This window comes from Scardinius erythrophthalmus, assembly GCF_964197995.2.
Source record: "Scardinius erythrophthalmus genome assembly, chromosome: 3".
Classification (NCBI taxonomy): Eukaryota; Metazoa; Chordata; class Actinopteri; order Cypriniformes; family Leuciscidae; genus Scardinius; species Scardinius erythrophthalmus.
The window spans coordinates 44,204,870-44,222,436 of record NC_138223.1 but is presented as its reverse complement, the minus strand read 5'-3'; the positions used below and the strand labels follow the sequence as shown (position 1 = coordinate 44,222,436).

The 17,567-nt window shown below is 38.2% G+C and overlaps 3 protein-coding genes across 3 annotated transcripts; 2 read left to right on the top strand and 1 right to left on the bottom strand.

Moving 5' to 3' along the window:
- Positions 1-802: 802 nt before the first annotated feature.
- Positions 803-5,511, top strand: pgam1b (phosphoglycerate mutase 1b). Its single transcript, XM_081361011.1, has 4 exons — positions 803-1,170; positions 2,416-2,690; positions 3,172-3,352; positions 4,525-5,511. The coding sequence occupies exons 1-4, from the start codon at positions 1,032-1,034 to the stop codon at positions 4,692-4,694; spliced, it is 765 nt and encodes a 254-aa protein (XP_081217137.1). The 5' UTR covers positions 803-1,031; the 3' UTR covers positions 4,695-5,511.
- Positions 5,512-5,884: 373 nt separating this feature from the next.
- exosc1 (exosome component 1) lies at positions 5,885-11,643 on the top strand. The gene is made up of 8 exons (XM_081362163.1): positions 5,885-5,927; positions 7,064-7,179; positions 7,309-7,383; positions 7,963-8,051; positions 8,177-8,210; positions 8,284-8,334; positions 8,411-8,495; positions 9,343-11,643. The coding sequence occupies exons 1-8, from the start codon at positions 5,900-5,902 to the stop codon at positions 9,447-9,449; spliced, it is 585 nt and encodes a 194-aa protein (XP_081218289.1). The 5' UTR covers positions 5,885-5,899; the 3' UTR covers positions 9,450-11,643.
- knop1 (lysine-rich nucleolar protein 1) lies at positions 11,613-16,179 on the bottom strand. Its single transcript, XM_081362162.1, has 5 exons — positions 15,960-16,179; positions 14,106-15,186; positions 12,946-13,005; positions 12,809-12,862; positions 11,613-12,713 (listed from the first exon to the last, which is right to left on the bottom strand). The coding sequence occupies exons 2-5, from the start codon at positions 15,036-15,038 to the stop codon at positions 12,408-12,410; spliced, it is 1,353 nt and encodes a 450-aa protein (XP_081218288.1). The 5' UTR covers positions 15,039-15,186; positions 15,960-16,179; the 3' UTR covers positions 11,613-12,407.
- Positions 16,180-17,567: the final 1,388 nt, after the last annotated feature.

The window sequence follows — 17,567 nt, the reverse complement described above, 5'->3', positions numbered from 1 at the left end:
TATATATATATATATATATATATGTATTTATTTGTATGATCTTTCATGTGCATCTGTCAAGTCAGCTATACTGTAGGCCACTTAATAAAGTATTTAAAACACTGACTGTGGTTTATAGATGTTTTTTTTTAAGCGATGAAACAAACAAAAAAGGAAAAGGATGTATCACTTTTCTTTCAGGATCATATTTAATAATATTGCAAATTTTCTTTAGATTTTATTTGCTAATACAATAATACTAAAGGAAGTGCTAGATATGTGGAAAAGTTTAGAGAAAGACAATGTAAAAATAAATAAATAATAAAAATATGATTAAACTAAAAAGATAAATCAATTAAATAATTAATAGTTGATTTAACGTTGTAGTCTACAGCACTGTAATAGTTCGTAGAAAAATTTGATAATTGAAATTAATAGAAATTTTCCAAATCATATTTTACACATAATGTTTATTTTTCATAGTATAAATTAGGTTTATACATGAAACTATAGACTTTTTAATTTAGGATGGGTGTCACTCACACCAGGATTATTATATTTGGGGGTCCATCAAAAACTGAAAATCCCTGCACTACAGCATTTAAAAAAAAAAATCATATAAAATATATAAAGTGAAAATACATTTAATTTGATGTATAGAGCTTCCACGATCATATCAATAATAATTTATAATAATAATTTATGTATAAAAACGTATCCCATTGAAATATTATATTATTTCACTTCCACATAGTCGTAAAACTATTTTTATTTTAACAAAGATGTGTATTATGTCCAATATAGAATTATGATGATGATAATCGCTCTCAAGGTCGCGTAGTGACGTGCGTGCACGCGCATGCTCTTCCCCCTGATAGGTCGCGCGCATCAGGAAGCGTTTCTCACTTTCACAAGCGACGACCTCCAAAAGCATCGGTGCGATATTTCCGCTCACCGTGCCCGCATCTCTCATCCGTGTCCCGGGGCCGTGTCTCCGTTACTTGCGAACATTCCCGCTGCGTTTGAGAGCGTTTGCCTGCAGACCGCGCGACATGGCCGCGTACAAGCTGGTGCTGATCCGCCACGGCGAGAGTTGCTGGAACCAGGAGAACCGATTCTGCGGCTGGTTCGATGCCGATCTGAGCGAGACCGGAGAGGAGGAGGCCAGGAGGGGCGGACAGGCCCTGAAAGGTGATCTGGTGTCCGTGTATTAAACTGATCTTCTTATGTTTATCTGCACTGCATTCGTGGAGGGCCCTGCAGAGATCACAGGCCCGCAGAGATGCACCTCCTCTCTCATGATGTATTATTATTGTTAATGCATGATTAGTTAAGCTTCTGTTGCTCCTCCTCATTTCATTTTTGACAACTGTAGTTTATTTGTAGCATGAATCTTATGTTGTCAAACCGTTGCTTGGTGGTTGCGAGGATGTTGTAGTGCTTGCTTATTGGCCCAATTCAAAAGATTTCACCCGCAAATCCTTATGATTATAGTTCACCCTAAAAAGAAAATTCTGTCATTAATTACTCTCCCTCATGTCGTTCCGAACCTGCGAGACTTTTGTTCATCTTCAGAACACAAATTAAGATATTTGAAATGAAATCTGAGAGATTTCTGTCCCTCCAATGACAGCTACGTAACTACCACTTTGACGCTTAAAAAAAGTTCATAAAGAGATCGTAAAACTAATCCATATTAGCCTGGCAAGCCAGACCTACATCAAGATGTTAGGTCTGGCAACTGACCATTGGCACGGTTCAATCCGAGGGGCGGGATATATGGTTGTCTTTCAAATTCCCTCTTCACGCAATAGGATAGCGCTACAACCAATCAGAGCAACGAAGAAGGCTAGTTGGGATATTAAACTTTTGCCGTATCCAGTCGGCAAAACTCCAACACATCTTCCTTTTTTAAATATGACTTAAGTGCTGTTCTTTGCTCTCTTCTCAAAGAAAAACTTAACTCCAAGTCCTTCAGAGTCGCGGCCAAAGCCGATTCGAAAGATGTTCTCCAGCATTAGCAGCCGTCATTATTTGTTTTCAAGTAGCAGGGAACCGCCGCAACTCTGTCGTCATTATGTTAAGCCCGCCCCGCCTACTCTATACACAATGTGATTGGCCTGACCTGAGTTTGATTTTTCCAGCTCGAACATCAACGGAGGGTTGCTAGATCACACTGGCTGCAAAATACATTTTGCTGCCGCTAGGGTGTCTAGATTTCTAAGCTAAATCCATATGAATCGAGCGGATGAACCTCATTGGTTCTTGCTGAAGCTCAAACGTGCCGGTAACACCAGAATGAACCTCATTAGCTCTCACACGTTAACTAAATTATCAATATGTAGATTTAATTTCAAAATAATATATTTTTTAATGGCATTATGACCTCATCTATATCTGATACACAACCTGAATAACATAACCGCCATCTTCCAGACGCGGGTTATGAGTTTGACATCTGCTACACGTCCGTGCTGAAGCGAGCGATCCGCACGCTGTGGCTGGTGCTGGACGGCATCGATCAGATGTGGCTGCCGGTGAACCGCACCTGGCGTCTGAACGAGCGCCACTACGGCGGCCTCACGGGCCTCAACAAGTCCGAGACGGCGGCCAAACACGGCGAGGCGCAGGTGAAGATCTGGAGGCGCTCCTTCGACATCCCACCGCCACCCATGGACCCCGACCACGACTTCTACCAGGCCATCAGCAAGGTGAGAAATCTGTTGCGCAGTGTGTGTACAGAACTGTCAGCAAGACTAAAAGAAATCAATACTTTTATTCAGCAAGGATGTATTAAATTGATCAAAAGTGGCAGTAAAGACATTTATAATGTTACGAAAGTTTTCTATTTCAAATAAATGGTGTTCTTTTGAACTTTGTTCATTAAAAGATCCTGAAAGTAAATGTATCACGTTTTCCACAAAAATATGTTAAACTGTTTTCAACATTGCTAAAAATCATAAATGTTTCTTAAGCATCAAATCGTCATATTAGAATGATTCTGAAGGATCATGTGACACTGAAGACTGATGCAGAAAATTCAGCTTTGATCACAGGAATATATTACATTTTAACATATATTTATTTACATAGAAAAGTTATTTTACAGTGTTACTGTTTTTACTGTATTTTTGATCACGTAAATGCAATTTTGGTGCGAGTATAACAGCTGTGAGTGTCACGTCTCTGCAGGACCGGCGCTACGGGGACCTGACGGAGGACCAGCTGCCCTCGTGCGAGAGCCTGAAGGACACTATCGCTCGAGCTCTGCCCTTCTGGAACGAGGAAATCGTTCCTCAAATCAAGGAGGGCAAGAGGGTTCTCATCGCTGCCCACGGAAACAGCCTGCGAGGCATCGTCAAGCACCTGGAGGGTGAGGAACCCTCTCAGATACCCTGATATTTCACCACACACTATATACACCCTAAAAACACCCTGACCAAGAGGAGTCTGATGGGGGTTTATGCGTATGGCTCTTTAAAATCTCTTTTTTCGCCCCAAAATTCTGTTTTATTTCCCCCCCAATTTCCGTTAAGCAACACACAGCGGTGTTTCCTCGCTGAATGAATGAATCAATTAAATGTTTGATTCAATGACACTCATTAAAGCTTCACTGTGTAATTTAAGTTGATTCTTAGCAAAAAACACTTTGTTCTTTCAAAATGATATGTGCTCATTAATGTGTAATTACTTATACCAACTAATCAAGTATTCTCGTAAGTGTAGAATCTGCCATTTAGAATACAAACGAGCGAGTCGCTCGAATGGCGGCAGCCATGTTGCGCCTCCATCTTGAAAATACATGTGCCATAGAGGGACATACCTGGAAATTCAAGCTTCGCCTTTCACGTTTTTACACTCAGTGGCACCGTGACGAATGCGAGAGGGAGATTACTCGCGACTGCCGGCAGATTTGAAATAATACGGCCCCCGTAGGAGTTAAACGCCCCTCGGAATGGGAGGGGCTAGAAAGTAATATTCAGTTGGTAGTCATAAACAATTTCACCACTAGATGGGAGAAAATCCTACACAGTGTAGCTTTAAGACAGTCAGATGTGTTGTTCCTGAATGAATTAGCCGTTTGAATGAATTGGTTGAAACTCATTAACAGTGACTTGCTGCCACCTACTGGCGGTTTTAATTTCACTTTTAGAGTATCTTTTCTAATATCAATATTCAATGTTTTATGTTTAACACATCAAAACATTTGTAAGTGCAGGTTAAATGCATTCATGTCCTTCTGAACAGTCGGTGTAAAGGCATCTAAATGTCACTTTAGATGCAGCTTCTGTGTTTTGTTGATACTGATTTAATTTGATTGGTAACAGCCCTATTGTGTCTTATTATTAACTGAATGTATTGATTAAATGTAAGAATTTGACACAAAATATGATGCATACACTTAATTAGGTTTAAAAATGCCTTTATAAAGGTAAAATGCCCATAAAAAAAAAAATAATAAATTAAACACGGAAACACCTGTCAACCATCAGTGTTTTATATCTGCATCTGTTTGATTGGATGCTTCTGATGTGTTTGTTCCAGGAATGTCAGAGGAGGCGATTATGGAGCTGAACCTTCCCACGGGAATCCCCATCCTTTATGAGCTGGACAAGAACCTGAAGCCCGTGAAGCCCATGCAGTTCCTGGGAGATGAAGAGACCGTGCGCAAAGCCATGGAGGCCGTCGCCGCTCAGGGCAAAGCCAAGAAGTAGTCCGAGACGTCCCGTATTCGGTCTCTTATTTCCCACAATCAGTGTTTTACCATGAGCCTAGAACCAAACCAGTGACCAATCATTTATTTCCTAATGCTCTCAATCGGGACCATGCTAATAAAGTTCAACCGTTACTGCTTGAATGTGTGTATATGCAGTGAAACTGGGCCACAGTGTGTTTATAGTCTCTGCACTGAAAATCCACGACCGCACATTTCAGAAGATGGCACACGTGTTTGTCTGCGATGGCATCGCTTTGATGACTGTTGCCAGGCGACAGCATATATTAATGGTTGGTTGGGCTGCAGAAGTGCTGCGTTTTCCCCATCTTCCTGTGATTCATGCATTGTCCCGCTGCTCTAGATCTCTGCTCGCCCACAGACACGCTCCTGAAATATCCAACACAAGAAGATCTCTGTAACACGGTTCGTTTTTAGGATTCTCCTACATCTAGAGTCGATTTTTTTTTGTTGGTGAATCACAGCAGATTATATTCCTGTGGGCTTTTTTGGGAATGTTTATGGTCTTTTTTTTCCTCACTGTGGTAAATGTCACTGAATTTTGAAATCCTGCTGATGTGTGATGTCCATGTCAAAGTATAAAGCATTTTGACCCTGCAAACATTCTCCATGACGTAAATAATGAACATTGTTCCCCAGAAAAGAAATGCTCATGTTGTCCGTTCCTTTACATTTCACTTGTACAACAAATGTTGAAATTATTTTGCTTGACTGAAAGACAAGAGTTCTATGTACAGTAGTGTGAGTTGATGTGCAATCCCTAATAAATGTTGGCTTACTGAACCAGAAATAATGCTATTACATTCTTTTCTTTTCTTTTTAATCCTTTAAGTGTAAAGTGTAGCGATATGGAGAATATTTTAAAATAAGTGGAAATCGTCTTTTAATTACAATTAAGTACATTTTTAATTACTGTTCTGGTTTGAGTGAATGTTACAATTTTTGACATGACGTTGAATTATTAAGAAATATACTTTTTCAATATATAATGAATTTTAGATTTTAAAAGTTAAAGAGTTGGGTATTTTGTTAACGGTTATAGTTAATACAAATAGGTAAAGTGCATTTACAGCCACAACAAATATGGCGGTTTACTTGAACCGCATATGATGCAGTGGCCAATCAGAGCACGAGTTGCCCACTGACTAATAGCCAATCAAAATGCGTCTCTCGCTTCTTGAAAACATGTCGCCCATGAAGCTGTGTGTTCCAGGTGGGTCGCTGTTATTATCATACTATTTGCACTTTCCTTTGGTTTTATCGACATAATCGCTGCAAGGCTTGGCTTGTACACATAATGACATTTTGTAAACTTTGATGTGGTTGGTAAAAGTTTAGGACAGTTAATCTCTCACTTGCATTACGGTCAGCGTGCGTTTCTGTAGGGCTGAATCATCAGCACGCGCAGCATAATGATGACGTTATAAACGCATATAGGTATGTTCAGCTTCAGTCAACTTATGTCAAAAACAGCTGATGTTGGTTTAACTGTTGGTTAACCATACTGTATAGTTGATGTGATGTAAATAAGCGTGTCTCTGGAGCTGTTTGCAGGGTTTAAAGACTCGTTTGGCGAGCCCTGCCCACCCCCGCCCGGGGCGCGAGCGTTGCTGTCATACACACCTGCTCTGAAACACACACACACACACACACACACACATACATATGTGCCTCTACACGAACGACGCGGGTTGCTTAAATCACTTGGATTCCCTAAAATGCTTCAAGTCCGAGAGATCCAGTTTTAAATTCCCCCATATCGTAAAACTCATATTTGATCACCAAAATGACACATTTAAACGTTTTTTTTTCTTGGAAAAAATGTCTTCATGCCTTAAAATATCTGGAATGTAACCACACCCTTGGCCTTGCCTTGCCTCGTTTATGCAAATTAGACCCGCCTCCACTCACTCACATTTGTTGACGATCACACGTTGATCTGATTGGTTACAAGGTAGTTTGTGACGTCAGAAACACCAGCGATTTCAAACTGTGTTTTTGAGACTGTCTTTGGTTCACTGCGGTTTTAAAGAGAAAATACTCAGCAATGGTGTCGACTTGTGAATTTGCACATGGTTTGTCTTAAAGCATATTAAAAACACCACATAAACATAAACAACATTAAAAGCTTTATTTTCACCACATGGGGACTTTTCTTCCCTATGTCGTATATCCGAGTGAAACTGCTTCTCAAACAAGAGCAAATGAAGGACGGGGCTTAATTTTGTCCATTGGGAATTGATTGGACGGTTGTGGTTTGCTATTGGTTGATCTCATGTGAGTGACAGGTTGCCCCGCCCTCCTGTAGATGATGTGAAGTTTGATGGCTGTTTTGTGCTCTTCACGCAGGTGAAAGGCTCTGCAGCACAGAGGACTGTATTCCCGGTACCGGCACGGATCTGCGGCACGGATATATCTTCGCTACGCTCGCGGGATACGTGCTGAGAAAGAACGAGGGCGAGGAGGTCAGTTCACTTTCGTGGAGATTTTGGTTTGACTTTGAACGCAACAATTTTACTCGTTTGTAAAACTTAAACGTTCCTGCTTCTTGATAATGTAACCATGACGTTTTCTTCCAACCTCTTCTTTTATAGCTCCCGGTGATCTCAGTGGTTAGGGAGACAGAAGCACAACTCTTGCCTGACGTCGGTGCCATCGTCACCTGTAAGGTGAGTGTCCTGGACTAAACATGACATCATTGATGATGCTTATAAAAATGAAAATGCTATGAGTAATTTACTTCTCATGTCTTTCCAAACCGGTATGATGTTCTTTCCTCTGCTGAAACACAAACTATATTTTGATGATTGTTAATAACAAAACAGTTTTGATCCCCATTGACTTCAATTGTATGGATAAAAAAGTCAATGGGATCCAAAACTGTTTAGACGACGTTCTTCAAAATATCTTCTTTTGTGTTCAGCAGAAGAGAGAAATGGATTTAGATTTGGTGTTTTTATTCAAAGCAAAGTGGTTAAATTTTTGTGCAATAATATTTAGATTTTAGGTCAGTTTTTTGTATACGAATGTAGATTTGTAAAAGTTGCTCCAAGTTTATATTTTTATTCATTTGTCTTTGAATGTATTCTGCTTGATTTATCATGGGTGTGTTTAAAAATGAAAATTCATGTTTATTATTTGAGGTTTAATAAAGGTTAAGAACTAAAAATTCTTTGTTTCTTTGTCATTTACTCCATGATGTATTATGTTAAAATTCACATCGGACGTGTGATTGTCACTCTTTGCAGGTGACGAGTATCAACCCACGATTTGCTAAAGTCCACATCTTGTATGTGGGGTCAACGCCGCTAAAAGACCGGTTCAGAGGCACTATCAGGTATGAACATTTCATTCTTCAATCAAGACTTACATTTATATCCATTAACAGTTTTAAGTGTCATTCATGTTATTACCAATAATAGTATAAAAAACTAAAATTCTGTTCATTTTTGATTTCACCAGAAGAGAAGACGTGAGAGCGACAGAGAAAGATAAAGTGAGTTCGTGGTAAATGATTGTTTTCAGTAAAATGTCGTGTATATGTGCTGAATTGCGGCTCTTATTTTCAGGTGGAGACGTACAAAAGCTTCAGGCCAGGCGACATTGTCCTTGCAAAAGTGGTATCCTTTATGCTATATGAAAAATGAAACTCTAGTACCCTGAATGTTGCTCGTGACCCTTGACCTCGGCTGTCAGATCTCTTTGGGCGACGTGCAGTCGAACTACCTGCTGACCACGGCGGAGAACGAGCTGGGCGTCGTCGTGGCCCACAGCGAGGCGGGTGAGGGAGCGTTCCAACAGTAGTGCGCTTTAAAGGGATAGTTCACCCAAAAATGAAAATTAGCCTCACCCTCAAGTCATCCCAGGTGTATATGAGTTTCTTCTTTCAGGCGAATACATTCAGAGTTATATTAAAAAATGCTTTATAATGGCAGTGAATTGCTGTTTCTGTTTTAAAGTCCAAAAGTGTCCATCAAAGTGCATCTATCCATGATAAAAGTGCTCCACACTGCTCCGGGGGGTTAATAAAGACCTCCTGAAGCGAAGTGATGTGTTTGTGTAAGAAAAATATCCATATTTAACACTTTACAAAGTAAAATTCTAGCTTACGGCCAAACGTAGTCTACTTACGCCAAAAGCACAACTTACGCAACTTGTGACGTCATGGCGTAGCGTAAATATCAGTGTGACGCATTACTCGCGTAAGTTGTGCTTTAGGCTTAAGTGGAATCCGTATGTTGTTTGGCCGGAATCTAGTTATTTTATTTTATAAAGTTTTAAATATAAATATTTTCTTACACAAATGCATTGCTTCGCTTCAGGAGGCCTTTATTAACCCCCCAGAGCAGTGTGGAGCACTTTAATCAGGGATAGATGCACTTTAATTGACACTTTTGGACTTCAAAACAGAAACGGCCATTCACTGCCATTATAAAGCTTGGAAGAACCAGGACCACATTTTTTTAATATAACTCCGATTGTATTTTAAAGTTTTGAGTCATATACACCTAGGATGACTTGCGACCAAATAAATCATGAGCTAATTTTAATTTTTGGGTGAACTATCCCTTTAATGAAGTGCTGCCCTCGCTCGTGTCACTCATGCCGTGTGAAATCTCTTCCCGCAGGGGCTCAGATGGTGCCCATCAGCTGGTGTGAGATGCAGTGTCCTCGCACACACGCCAAAGAGTTTCGCAAGGTCGCGCGGGTACAGCCGGAGTACCTGCAGGCCTAAGCCACGCCCACCGGAACCCTAGACCACACCCACTGGAACACACAGCTTCAAAGACACGCCCCCTTCTCTCACGGAACTCTCGTGTATGTTCGGAATTCTAGGTGTGAATCTTGATGGTTTAATCTCCTGTCACATTCCACTCTGCCTGTCAATGCAAAGAACCCGTCGACAGCCGATCACATGACCATAATCCGAGTGTAGTTGCATTACTAAGCAGTATTCTGGCATTCATGACGCTCTAGGTGCTCTGACACACTTGGATTCTGATATCACATATTCAATGATCAATCTTGCAATGCTTTTGGAAGCTCTGAAACATGAGCGGGAATGTCATATTATTCAGCTTTTTTAAACATTGAACAAATTATGAGTGAATCTGAAGTAAACAATGTTGCTGGGTCACATTTTAAGTGCAAAATCAAAAAGAAGAAAATAAGAAATAATTTTTTGTGTAAGGTAAACCCACAGAGGCCAACATTTTTTTGCAATTTGTTGTATTTTCTTGACAATAAAGCACATTTAGTTACAATTTCTCATTACTGTAATGCATGTGAAAGTTTAGCTTTATTTTTGTAATTCATTTTATTCTCAAAAATAATTCTCATTACTGCAATGAAAGTACTTTTTACATCAGCATTGATTGAAGATAGTACAACAAATATTACATGATGTAAACATACTGTATGTGTATATATATATATAGAGAGAGACACATGAACGACATTTTATGGTAATGAGAATGTTGTGAAATGTGGATCAAGAAAATGCAGAAACGCAATGCATATAAAATAGGCAAAATATATATTTTTCCTCTGTAATTGTGGGTGAAATATGACCTTGATGTTCTAGCGAGGTTTTTGAGATTCACTCTTAATAGCTTCATGTTTATATTAAACCAAACTGCATAGGATTAAAGGTTAGTGTTGAGTCTGTCATTGGCCGAATCTGTTACATGCTGGTGTGGATGTTGACAGAAATCAACAACATAAACTATGGAAGTATGTTCTTTGTCTCATCCAGGCCATTTGATGAAAACCAGCAGTAGAGAACTGGAACTGTGCAAATGTCACAATCACAGTCTCTGCAACAGATTTTTCAGTCTTTCACAATGAGATTTGAAGTTTATAGAGCAATAACATTCGGTTGTCTAACTCTTAAAAGCACATGAACCACAAAAATAGTCACTCAGAGATGAATTTACTTTTACCTCTTGCTGCTTTTATTCAGAATATCTGGAAATGTCTTATCTGATACCTTTTCCTTATTCTGTCCTTTTGTCTGTAACTGTTTTTAGAGGTCATGTGTTTAAAAGAAGAAAAAAAATAAAGTGTTTAACAACACAAGCTCTGCTCAATTTTGCCTTAATGTTTCATTGTAGTTTGCTATAGACTCAACACAGACACTGGAGGATTTACTTGTGTTTGAATCCCAGGATTGCAAGAACTGATAGAAATGCACTACTATTAAAAAGTTTGGGGTCTTTAAGATTAACGTTTTCTAAAGAAATTAATTCTTGGATTCAGTAGGGATGATTTAACTGGATCAAAAGTGATAGACATTTATAATGTTCTATTTCAAATAAATGCTGTTCTTTTGAACTTTCTATTCATCAAAGTTTCCACAAAAATCTGAAGCAGCACAACTGCTTTCAACATGAATAATAATCAGAAATGTTTCTTCAGCATCAAATCATCATATTAGAGTGATTTCTGAAGGATCATGTGACACTGAAGACTGCAGTAATGATGCTGAAAATTCAGCTTTGATCTCAGAAATTAATTACCGTACATTTGAACATGTAGTCACATAGAAAACAGTTCTTTGAAATTGCAATAATATTTCACAATATTACTGTTTTTACTGATCAAATAAATGCAGCCATGATGATCATAAAATCTTACAGACCCCAGACTTTAAGATCTTGCATATATACCTTGAATGCAACGCAAGTCAAAAGTCTCAGCGAAATGACAAAAGCAGCATAACAAACACTGCTCATAAACCTCAAAAACATCAATAATGCAATGCCAATAATGATAACCATCACATAACCACCATGACAGCTCTAATCCAGTGTCTTTATTCAGCCTTTCCTGCTGTCCTTCTCTTTTAGTATCACTTTCATGGCAAAATCCCATGATGAACTCAAATGCGTCTCCTGATATTTCACCTGAGTACAACATCTCTTAGGACCAAAAAATAAAAATAAAAAAAGATTTCAATCTGTCAAATACACAAGTATTTTATAAACCCATGTGGATTCATACATTAAAGGAAGCAGTTTGCCTAGAAATTAACATTCTGCCATCATTTACTCAACATCCTGTCATTTCTATGGAAGCTTGTTTCCGTCACGGAATAAAAAAAATGTAAAAGATAATTGCAAGTTTAGATTTGTGGAATCTAAACTCAAAATACTGAGAAAAAATATAAAAAGTTAATTGCGACTTTTGATCTCACAATTCTGACTTTTTTATTAGTTGCAATGGCGAAAATATCTCGTAATTCAGAATTTTTTCGTCAGAAATGCGAGATGTAGTCAGAATTGCGAGTTATAAAGTGTAATAATAATTTTAGAAAAATCCTCAGAATTACACTTTATAACTCGCAATTCTGACTAAATCTCGCATTTCTGAGGAAAAAAGTCAGAATTACGAGATATTTTCGCCATTGCAGCAAAAAACCCCCAAAAAGTCAGAATTACGAGATATTTTCGCCATTGCAACAACAACAAAAAAAGTCCGAATTGTGAGATCAAAAGTCGCAAGTACCTTCTTTTCTATTCCATGGTGGAAACAAGCTTCCATACATTTTAAAAAATATATCATATTTTTCTGTAGTTTTTTTTTTTTTTCAGCTTGGCAGAAGTGCCTTATATGATTCCTGACACATCCCAGCACAAGAGTAATTGATTCTCATAAATGTTGACAGAGCGTTCACTTTCAGGCGAACTCTCCCTCAGTCGTCGAATCGCACTGATTTCCTTGCGTTAGCATCGATCGCAAACTTCTTATTGGACGGCGCTGCGAACCCCAATCCGGCTCCTTTCATTTTGAAGTCCATGTGGTGGCTCTGAGCGCGCTCAAACTGTCCCAGAAGGCCTTGCTGCAAAGTCTGCTGGCCTTCTTTCCCCAGCGCCATGTTGGCCGAGCCGGGGGATCCCGCGACGGGTTGGCTGCTCTTCTTAAAGCCGCCCATCAAGCGCAGGAACTTGGTCTGTCTGTCGGGGCTGTCGAACTGTGCCGTGCCCCACTGGCCCAGAGTCTACAGACAGATCAAAACAATTCACATTCACATTAGTACTGATTGCAAAGCTGCTTCAGGACTGAAATATATACTCAACGCATGTGGAAACTGACCGGCTTCGGCTGCGACTCCTTGTCGATGTCCATCTGTAGGGCGAGACGGCGCGCCTGGGGAATAAAACAGTGTTTTAATCACATCTCAACATGAGGAATATCATATGTAAAACATAATTGGTGATGTGGCGCTTTACCTGATCTATTGAAACTTCGTCCTGATTTCCAGGCTTTGCCGACAGGAACACGATATCCCTCTGAGTGCAGATGGAGAAATGACTGTGTGATGCACTTTAATGTCAGATAAAACTACTAGCCAGTGTTTTAAACGCAGTACACTTTCTTTATCAGACATGAGGGAAATTCCTGCTTCCCCATAGCGGGATATTAAATGACTTCTGATCTGATTTGCTGTGGATTTTCTTGCTTTCTTGGAGCGTTTCTTCTTTCAGTGTACAGAAAAAACCTTAAAATGTCCAAGTTATGCATCATAAAATAAGATATGACATTATACTTTGCATAAATAAAATAGCTTATTTATAGGACAGTGTGATTTTTTAACAATAGAAATATTATATAAAATAAATAAATATTAATTTTATTGATTGCCATAGAGAAAATATCACAGTGTAAATAAATCCTGTTATTCTTTTGATGTTAACCTGGATATTGACCCTAATATGAAGCAGTGTTTTTATTGTCAACTATAACTATTAAAAATATTTTTTAACAACTGTTAAAAGTTTAAGTAATAAATTAAAGATAAATAAATATATATATACAAACAACAAATAAAAATGATTAAAGCAGGGCAAAAATACTTAACAAAATTACAAGAAAAATGTAAATAAAAAAAAATATTCAAATATTAATATACAGTAGACAACATTTGAAGTGGGTCAAAAAAGTTCATCAAAGTTGTCCAAAGACATGAACGTGTATTTTTCAAAATTCATGTATAACTTTGATGAAAGGTTTTGATCCACTTCAAATGTTGACTACTGTGCTATATTAGTATATAAATAATACTAAAATACATTGATATGAAGCAGGGTTACTATAGTTAACTAAAATTGAAACTGAAACTTAAAGCGTAACAAAAGATTTTTGTTACTTGAAAAATAAAATAAATGGTACCTGAAAAAGACTAAAATGAAAACTGAAAATATAAAAATAAAAAAAATATTAAAAAATATGATTAAATACTATATAAGTATACACATAATAACACTGAAATGAGTGAAAGTACCACAAAAGTTAAATATCCACACTAAAAGTAAACGTAATTATCATGACAGTGATGTCACATTGTCAACAGCCAATCACGAGCCTCCGAATAAAACTCAACGAGACTCACCGCTTTACTTGCCCTCAGCGCTTCACGGCGCTCTTCTTTAATGTCCTCCTTTTTAATTTTTTTCGGCGTCTTGTTCTGCACTTCTTTCCTCTCCTCCTTTCCCGCCGGCTCCGCCTCCATCATCTCGATGACATCATCAGCCTTCAGCTTGACGTTCTTTTTCGTCTTCTTATCCGGCGAGCTGACGGGTCCTCCGTTCGCGTGAGGAAGACTCTCACCTTCATCCGCGCATTTTAAATTCTTCTTCTTCTTTTTGCTCTTCTTCTCCGGCTTTTTCTTTGAGCTGATGCCGACATCCGGCTCTTCTTCTGCAGAAGGTTTCTTCTTAATCTTTTTACTTTTCTTCTTTGTTTCTCCGTCCTCCAATTCTGTGTATGGTTTTCTTTTTTTATTCTTTTTCTTTTTCACCGTCTCTACACCGTGTCCTATGTCAACCTCTTCTTCTTCTTTGACCTCCACCTCCTTTTTCGTCTTTTTATTTTTAATACCGTCCACCTCATCTTCATATCCTTTTTTCTTGGCTTTCTTTTTCTTGGACACTAAATGCTCTCCATCCTCTTCCTCTTCCCCTTCCGGTTCTGGCACCTCCTCCTCCATCTTCCTCTTTTTCTTCTTGATGGTCTTTTCAGGAGCATCACTGATAGTGATTTCTGAGCGTTCAGCTTTGACGGTAGTCTGGACGGACACATCGTGACACACCGTCACGGGGCTATTTGCTTCCACCTCCTCCTTCACTTTCTTTTTCTTCTTCTTCCTCCTCTTCTCCTCATCTCTGGCGTTTACGTTCAGCGGTTCTTTTTTCACAACAGTCTGAACGGACACATCGTGACACTGCATCACATTTGTGTTTCCCGCATCCTGAACGACGACTTCTTCCTTCACCTTTATTTTCGGCTTTTTCTTCTTCTCTTTGGTCGCCCCATCAACAGCCATGTTCTCCTGAGATGAATGAAACCGTCAGCGGATTTCTCAAAAACCTCTTCTCTTTGTTGTTCTTCCTTTTTGCATCCTTGAGTTGCTTTTCATTGGTTCTGTTTGTTGATTTTTCTCAGATTTCGGATTCTGAATAAGCCTTCACCATCTGCAAACGCAGGAAAACACAACATTATTTGGGACAGATAAATGACATTCATATTTATAAGTAACATTCAAATGTATATTCATAAGTTATAAGAAGTAAACTATTTTTAGGTCACTCTTGCACCGGAACTAGCCAGTGATTATGAAGTTATAAATATGGATATTTTTCTCACAAAAATGCATCACTTTGCTTCATAAGGCCTTTATTAACCCCCTGGAGCCATATGGATATATTTTATGATGGATGGATATGCTTTGTGGGCTTCAAAATCTAATGTCCCATTCACTCCCATTATAAGATGGGAAGAGCCAGGATATTTTTTAAATATAACTCCGATTGACTATGTTTGGCTGAAAGAAGAAACTCATTTACACCTAGGATGGCTTGAGGGTGAGTGTATTATGGTATAATTTTCATTTTGGCGTGAACTAAGTTAACCCTTTAATTATTTAGCGTGAATGTATTTTCATTAACTTAACGTTATTCAGCTCTAGGCTGTTTGTGTCGAGAAGGAAAAACATAAAAATGATATTAGGTTGATATCTGTATGCCATGACTGCTGGGTTATTTATTTTTTTTATATCTTTTAATTTGTAAAATACAGAAGCATCTTATTATAACAACATTATTCAAACAACTTGTATCGCTAAAACGCAGTTAAATGACGTGCATAAGTACATGCAGCGAGCGAGCGCTTCGCTAACAGCAGGTTAATATTATTACTCGTTTAACGCACTGTATTATTTGAGTTACATGTGTGTTTTATTACTTACACATTCGCCACACGTGGGAAAGCTTTCCTTTTGACTCTTAATCCGGAAGAAATCGCTCGTCCACTTCCTTGGTAACAGCAACTGAACGCGTCCGCTAGAAAATGTTTTGCCAACCGCCATTTTTAAACAAGAGCAGAAGAACGCGTGTGCGCATGCGCACAACGCAGTTTGCGAACAGTGATAGGAGGCGATTTGAAAACACGGTAGGAATGTTTATTATAATTTATTTCAAATATAGAGACATCAAATATAGGGGAAAATACAACCATTCTGTGCGATAGATCTGAACATCATGAGCATAATAAAGAGCGAATTTCCCTTTTCCACCGACCCTGTTGAAAGTGTCTCATTCTGTGAGACTGCAGCATTCATACACATTCATTACTCCAAAGAACACAGTATTGCCTTACAAGATCAAACACGGCGTAAAATTCATAGATGAATAGCATCAACTGCATCATGAAGACTGGCAATCAAGCGTGCAAAGTTTGGGGGAAAAAACACCAAACGCTGATGTGATATCAAAACAAACATAAAGATAAACATTTTAAAAAGGTTTAACAATTGGACAATTTATACAAAACAGTTTAAGTAAATTAAATACATTTTAATAAATTTCAAAGTTAGAGATTTTGATTATTTACAGTGGAATGCAGGCAGAAGATTTGCTAAGGCTAGAAATTAATGAGATAATACAATTTTCATTCTCTCTCACACAATCTCTCTGTAAAGTCAACATGAAATCACATGAAAACCCCTATTTACTTCCTTAATACACAATTTTGTGCATGTTATTCTTTGTAAACAGGCCTTATTGACTGACATCACAAATCCCCACCCAGCTAAAGGAACGTTCTCAGAACGTTCTGGCAAGGTTCTCTCAAAGTTATGAACAAATGTTATTCCAGTAATGGTAATTGAGTGCAACAGCGCCCGCTAGTTCCGGAAGTATTTTTTCCATTTATTTCTCCCATTGGGATTTAAAAAAAGTATTTGATAAAGCGTCAGCTATAGGGTGAATCACAACACTACAAACTTCGATATGAAGCAAAAGACTGTGTAGCCTACTTAACAGCTTTGGTGAGGTCAAGAACTACAATCCCATGAAATATGATTTAATTAAAAACAAAGGAGAAATTTAAAACTTCTCGTTTACAAATGTTGATTGTATATAAACAATATATTTTAAGTTTTATTGCAAAATATGCATATATCTATACAAATATAAAAGCACATTAGCAGCGCTTCATGGTAGTGGGCCGAGCTAAAGAGCTATTTTGGCGCCTGTTGCTTGTTTTGACTTTTTTGAACAGCATTATGGGTAATGTAGTTTTTCACCAGGAGTTCCACTGTTAAACACGATTATTTTTAAAATAAGCTGAAATAATGTGGGCTGACATCTTCAACAGAAACAAACACCATTTATTAACAACCTCACAGCTCACAGTAAGGATGTCTTTGCACATTTATAAGTTATCGTTAAAAATCAATTTCCCTATGGAGAAAATGAATGAAGTTTTAACTTCCAGAACCCAACCTTTGCTCTCTATAGAATATTCGTTCAGTGTTATCTGGTCTTTAATAATGTTCTCAAAATGTTAGTACAAA

What these genes read in the sequence shown, in the direction of transcription:
- pgam1b (XM_081361011.1), top strand. Translation starts at nt 1,032, where the DNA reads ATGGCCGCGTACAAGCTGGTGCTGATCCGCCACGGCGAGAGTTGCTGG. An exon ending in TCTACCAGGCCATCAGCAAG is followed by an intron (nt 2,691 to 3,171) that starts GTGAGAAATCTG and finishes ACGTCTCTGCAG; the next exon opens with GACCGGCGCTACGGGGACCT. An exon ending in CATCGTCAAGCACCTGGAGG is followed by an intron (nt 3,353 to 4,524) that starts GTGAGGAACCCT and finishes TGTTTGTTCCAG; the next exon opens with GAATGTCAGAGGAGGCGATT.
- exosc1 (XM_081362163.1), top strand. Translation starts at nt 5,900, where the DNA reads ATGTCGCCCATGAAGCTGTGTGTTCCAG. An exon ending in GAAAGAACGAGGGCGAGGAG is followed by an intron (nt 7,180 to 7,308) that starts GTCAGTTCACTT and finishes CTTCTTTTATAG; the next exon opens with CTCCCGGTGATCTCAGTGGT. An exon ending in GAGCGACAGAGAAAGATAAA is followed by an intron (nt 8,211 to 8,283) that starts GTGAGTTCGTGG and finishes TCTTATTTTCAG; the next exon opens with GTGGAGACGTACAAAAGCTT.
- knop1 (XM_081362162.1), bottom strand. Translation starts at nt 15,038, where the DNA reads ATGGCTGTTGATGGGGCGACCAAAGAGAAGAAGAAAAAGCCGAAAATA. An exon ending in CGCTGAGGGCAAGTAAAGCG is followed by an intron (nt 13,006 to 14,105) that starts GTGAGTCTCGTT and finishes ATCTGCACTCAG; the next exon opens with AGGGATATCGTGTTCCTGTC. An exon ending in ACGAAGTTTCAATAGATCAG is followed by an intron (nt 12,863 to 12,945) that starts GTAAAGCGCCAC and finishes TTTATTCCCCAG; the next exon opens with GCGCGCCGTCTCGCCCTACA.